The sequence below is a fragment of the Pyrus communis genome, chromosome 15 (genome assembly GCF_963583255.1).
Source record: "Pyrus communis chromosome 15, drPyrComm1.1, whole genome shotgun sequence".
NCBI classification, from domain to species: domain Eukaryota; kingdom Viridiplantae; phylum Streptophyta; class Magnoliopsida; order Rosales; family Rosaceae; genus Pyrus; species Pyrus communis.
Window position 1 is genome coordinate 5,825,430 of NC_084817.1, and position 6,072 is coordinate 5,831,501.

The 6,072-nt window shown below is 37.3% G+C and overlaps 1 protein-coding gene across 1 annotated transcript; it reads right to left on the reverse strand.

The window, feature by feature from the left end:
* Nucleotides 1-269: 269 nt before the first annotated feature.
* On the reverse strand, nucleotides 270-4,272 carry LOC137716727 (cysteine proteinase mucunain-like). Its single transcript, XM_068456106.1, has 5 exons — nucleotides 3,687-4,272; nucleotides 1,761-1,996; nucleotides 1,529-1,669; nucleotides 824-1,267; nucleotides 270-707 (listed from the first exon to the last, which is right to left on the reverse strand). The coding sequence occupies exons 1-5, from the start codon at nucleotides 4,180-4,182 to the stop codon at nucleotides 615-617; spliced, it is 1,410 nt and encodes a 469-aa protein (XP_068312207.1). The 5' UTR covers nucleotides 4,183-4,272; the 3' UTR covers nucleotides 270-614.
* Nucleotides 4,273-6,072: the final 1,800 nt, after the last annotated feature.

Here is a 6,072-nt window from a genome sequence, read left to right on the forward strand (position 1 = left end):
TGTTTCCAAGTTTTTGTACCAAACATGGTCAAAAACACTTTAACCATCAAAAAAACGTTTTTAGCCATTTCAGAATCAATCTCAAGCCTTCAATCTTGTTATTTGTTTTAGACCATACAATATTAAGGGGGAAGATTGAACGGAAGACGTCCTGTACAACTAGTTACTCTTAAGCAACATTCCCCTGGTGTAGCCTTCATATGTTTACAGTTTACTTAATTAATTGCCTGTCTATGATTAACTTGCGCAGGTGTTAGCACATTCTGGCCAAATGAAATATCATATTCCATATATTAAGCAAATTACAATAAGGATTGGGAGCGAAGCACTTTTCATAAAAGCCAAAGCCAAATTCATGAAAATTTACAGAGCATATTTGCTAAATTGACAACAATATGTATTGTCTTTCAACTGATCAAATGCAACAAGTAATAAATACAGGCCTATATACAAATCAGAATCTGAAAATCCTTTTCTTGGAATATAAATTATGATTAAGAGCGTAATCCGCCGGTAACGATAAACGAAGGAGGAGATTTTATCAATAATGCTTTGATGCTTCTCTTCCTTCTTAGCTTTTGTTAAACCACTGCATCAAGGCTTGGGTGTTTTGCTTAAGCACTGCTGCTCTTTCCGCCACCAACAGCCCAGTGGGGTTTTGCGGCGGTGCGCTTCAATGCCTTCACTCCCAAAGGATTGCCCTTGCTCTGTTTCAACAAGAAAGTAAAACAATGTAAGAAAATAATTAACGAGCGGCAACTGAAACAACATGAAAAATTAAAACGAAATGGTCATCAGAAATGGGGACTTTATGTGTTCTTACCATCAAACAAGCTCCGGCATTGACATCGCAAACAGGATATGCGCTTGGGCAGCAACTGTAATGGTCATCACAGCAGGTGGCACCTTCAAGTGGACAGCATCCCCAAGTAAAGCAATAGTTTCCAATCTGGTAAATGCAGCAGCACGTGTTGCTCTCAGGGCAAGAGTAGTACTCGTCACAAACTGATATCGGAGATGGAGGAGAAGGACCGGGGTTAGGGGGATTCTGGCCATTCTTTATCGGGTAAGAAGGCTCCATGGCAATTCCACATATCCCATTAGCGGTGTTGCCCAGATTACGCTGCATCCTGATGTATCCCTTCTCTCCCCAGCTTTCGCCCCATGAGTTTCTCACTATCCAGTAATCGAGCCCCTTGTCTGTGCCGTATCCAACAACTGTCACACCATGGTCCAAATCCGTCCCACAACGTCCTGTAAATACACCCTGAAATAGCATTTGAAGCCATGTGGCAAATTAGTTCATGCATTTTCTTCAAAAGCCGTCAAAACAATCATATCACACTGACTTGAGCTGCAGACTACTTTATTTGGTATAATAAATAATGAAATATTCTTCGACGAGTAACGCTCTCGTGTCAGATTGTTCATCAACATATGTATTTGTTTTACTACATAAGTCCGACAAGAGAACAACATTTCTCTTTTTATCGCAAAGATTTTGTGATATAAAGTGAAGAAAACTTACGGAGTAATACAACTGGAAGTCTCTGCCACCTCCTTCAATGGCAACGGCGATTGGCTGATTGGCAACAGCCTTTTTCAATGCTTCCTCACTGTTTACAGGAACATCTTCATAAGTGTCGATCGAAACCACCCTGGCATTTTTCTGCATAGAAGAAAACAAATGACCAAATGAGCGTGAACTTTAGCTCCTCTTCAAAAATATTTCAGCTAAGCAAATGACAAAAAATACTGACCCTGTAGGGGTCACACGTGGCATCGTATCCTTTGTAAGGATAGTCCTCTTCGCTGTCAATTCCGCCATTTTTTATGATGAACTCAAAGGCGTAGTCCATGAGACCTCCATTGCATCCTTCATTGTATGTTGTATCGCAGTCTACCAGCTCCTGCTCAGATAGTGAGATAAGGTCGCCGGTCACTAGCTTATTGATACCTTCAACGGCGGAGATAGTTGAGAATGCCCAGCAACTCCCTGTAATATACAATCACATTCATTTGGTTACTACTCAAAAAAGGATTCCAAGGTAACTTGACAATATGTGAAGCTATATATCACTTGCTAGCGACACATTGTAAGATTAGAGCAAAAGCATCAAACAATTATTTTTCTGGTAATTATGATACGTTGATCCAATGCTAGTCGAATCCAAGAAATTATCACAAAACCAACGAGTTACAAAGAGATGACAAAAGAGGACCCTTTTACTTCAAAAGAGTTAAGAAATATTTGGAAAAAATATCAATCATCATGCAGTTGGGTATTAAGACCATCTCCATATCAAATTTCAATTTTATAGTCGATGTGGCAAAGTAACATTTTGTAAAGCCTCTTATTCTAACCGAAATATCAAATGAAAATGTTTTTTTGTTATTGGGCCAAAATTTAATAATAAATTAATAAAAAAATGAAGAAAAATAAAGAAATATGTGGGTCCAACATTAAAATAAAACAATTGCAGCAAAGTAGAGAATGTTGATTCATGTAGGATTTGACATCTCTTTTGGAACTTTAAAAAAAAAAATCACCCTTTTTTGGTCAAAACAGTCCACGTAGGATTTTTAACCTGAGATGCTTTAAAACTATGTGGATCCTCCTAGGACGAATGGAAATAGGGACCAAGGAGGCCCCAAGACCACCTGAGTCCATAATGCATACACGTGAAGGTCTTTCGAAGACCTTCCGAATGTTTGGTACTTATAGTTTTTTGTACTTACTAAATGTTTTATGTAATACATGCTAGACATATTTTGACATGTTACGTCGACATCACTCGATAAGTTGTATTTACATCACTCATCATATTACTCCGATGTATGCCAATATATGTTGACATGTGCACAACAAACTCACCAAGTGAATCAACTGATATTTTTTTTGCACAATTCGTGCTCTATTCCTATTCCTATGAACCTACAATATAAAAAAAAACACCTAGAATAACGCTAGGTAAACTAATTTTTTAAACAAAATTTGCAAATCATAAGACGTGTCACAAATAAAAAAATAAACACATTGATAAATACTTTAGTTATAATCCAAATAAAAAAATAAACACATTGATAAATACTTTAGTTATAATCCAATCTTCATTAATCATGCCATATAATTTACAAAATCTAGTTTAAATAAATAGTTTCCCCAGCATAACCCAAAAAAGGGGAAACAAGAACAGTAATTTGTAAAAATCCTCCCCCTCATTACTGCAGGCAACCCAGATTCTTCTGTCGGATATTTTTACCCGTTATTTTTTTCCTACCATAAAAGAAGGAAGATATTTTTCTCTAATTTTTTTCATCTTTACAAACAAAAAATTGGAATTATGTTCACGTATTTGGTCTCCAAGTATAAGGTAATTCAAACATGGAAACTGCAAAATCCATGTCTGAAACTATGGATTTCGGAATAATCAACTGTCTAAGTGAATACTCCATGTTTGATTTAGGTTAAACCCCTTTGATTAAGCAATAATCAACCAGGTTATCAAAGTCAACGACTCCCTAATCACACACCTCTGACATATCACCAAGCAAACCCAAAATTCTAAACGAATTAGGACCACGCAAAAGAGAGAAACATCACCGATAAATCATTAAACAGAATAATTTCGTAATTATTTAATAAAAAAAGTAAAAACAATTAAATAAATAGAATAAAAAATTACCGCAGCTGCCTTGGTCTTTGACTGGGTTAACTGCGCCCTCCTCCCTCCAATCAATGGAGTCAGGCAACGAATCGCCGACAAGCGGCGCGTACCGGTCACTCTTGGTATTCCTGTTGGAGAGCCGCTTCTTCTGAGCGCGGGTCTTGGTGCCAAGGTAAGTGTTCCGGTACTCCTCGTTCGACAGATCGGCGAACCGGTTCAGACCCAGCTTGTAGCTGAGGTTCTTGGAGTTCTGTTCGTCGATGTACCTGAGGTTGTCTTTAAAGATCTGGAACCGCCGCTCCTTCTCTCCCAGGGCGTTGTATGCCTTGCCGTGCTCCGCCAGCCACCCCTCGTACATCGACATCACCTCATCGTCAGTCCTCCAGCTGCCCGTGGACTTGCCGTCTCCGAGGTTGTTGTCGTAGGAGATGATGGACATGTCGAGGGCCGATGAGACAGTAAAGATCGTGAGGAGGAGGACCGCCACGGCCGGTGACGATCGGTACGGCCCCATGTTTTTGCTGTGTTTGTATGCTGAGAAAACAGAGAGAGAAGGGTGGCAGTTGTGAGAAGTAGGAAATGAGTGTGTGCAAGAAAGTCGGAGGAGTGGTGGGGTGCTTATAAAGGGAAAAGTTTGATGCGGGGTCGCTGGATATATTTATTAAAATTATATTAATTTTCAGAATAATTGGATGGGATAATTTTTAATAGAATAGAAAATATAGAATGTTGTAACTTTATTGGTATAAAATTGGCAAAGCTGAATTGCACATCCTTAATGTCACAATTAAGATCATGTTCGAATCTCTGTGTCGTAAGTCTAAAAATCAGAAGATTTAGATTGCTTACTTTAAATTTGATGGCCCTTGTAGCCCATCTGACTGACTTACGTCACAAAAATCAAGAGTTTAGATCTCTTTTTAACGTTCAGGATCTTCTGATTCATGGACTCTAGATGCACCGAAGACGATCTCAATTCTATTTTCACGTTCCCATCAACACCACAACATTATGTGGAAAAAGTTGTTTAATCATTGTGTTGATTTTTGTTACCAATCCAAGTTAAATTCTTTATTTTGTTGAAACTAAATTTTTTATGACGAGATGATAATTTATCGTACAGAGGCTTAAGATTAAATGCAACTTCATCAAAACAATATACAAAAAGTTTCCTATTAAGAAGATGGCTATTTGCTTTCACTTTCTTTTCTTCTATTTTTTATTTTTTAAGAAATTAAGAGAATACATAAAAAAAGAGTAATTTATTATTGAGAAAATAAGAAAGTGGATGATAGGAATACAACAAGGAGTGTGGGACCACCAGGATGAGATATGATAGGCTGGAGGAGGAGCCCAAGTCCAAGCCCACTGCCAATCACTGTTCGACAAGACAGTGTGGGACCCGTTAGGTTGAGATTTAAAATTATAATTATGACATCGGTTAAAATTCTTTGTTCAGCTTGTACTCTCACGTTACAACTATGGAACTAATAAGTCTGTTTGATTTTAGTTATAAGTAAAGTAAAATTCTTCATAATTTTTCCAAACTCGAAAGATGTAAATAAATCGTAGCTTCTCATTAGTTATTAATTTTATTTATTTATTATTATATAATAAAAAATAGAGAATTTATTGTACGGTGGTGGGTTGGGCACGTAGTCAGAGTTGGGTTTGGGGCATAGCGTTGTTTTTTCGTATGAGTTGGGAGAGTGTCGGAAAGAGACTGCTCCATTCGTCCCACTATTTGGAGAGACTTTTCATGTTGCTTGTACCAGTTCAATTACTTCCTCCCCCTTCATTTTCCACACACACTGTGTCACCTCAATTGTAAATTTTTATTTTCCAAATCCATATAAATATAATTCTTTCGCTCACCACGGGACAAGACTCAAATATTCAACGAATTAAAAGATCGAGGCATACAAAAAAAAATTCTTGTAGATCACCTATACTCATGATCCTGAATTTGATTTCTTTCTCTTCAGATGTTACTTGTATTATAAAAAATCTCTTTAACATGTCAATTCCAAAAAAATATACAAAAACTTACAATTCGTAAGATTACGCGAATTGGTTTGGAATATCTATTTGTCACACATGCAATGAATGGGCCATAGCTTTTTGTTGTGAGATTCATATTTTATACCAAAAAAGAAGTTGCCCGTCTTCAAGCTCTTAATTACGGTCATACATCCTCCATTAGGAAATTGAATTATATAGTCCCAAGAATAATAATTGAGAAACTACAAAAAGGTTACCGACGGTCCCAAAATTCCCAATTCCAATCAAAAGACCCACACACGACACGAAAGTGCGCTTTATGATAAGAGGCTTGATCAGGGAAGCAACAAACATGAATCCAGATATTTTTCCTTTAGAAATGAAGAATCTAAGTTCTTCTATT

Bases quoted from the DNA above. Each gene is read 5' to 3' on its own strand.
- LOC137716727 (XM_068456106.1), bottom strand. From the start codon at position 4,182: ATGGGGCCGTACCGATCGTCACCGGCCGTGGCGGTCCTCCTCCTCACG. The intron at 1,997-3,686 runs GTAATTTTTTAT...TGTATATTACAG, and splicing joins CAAAGACCAAGGCAGCTGCG to GGAGTTGCTGGGCATTCTCA. The intron at 1,670-1,760 runs GTCAGTATTTTT...TCTTCTATGCAG, and splicing joins CCACGTGTGACCCCTACAGG to AAAAATGCCAGGGTGGTTTC.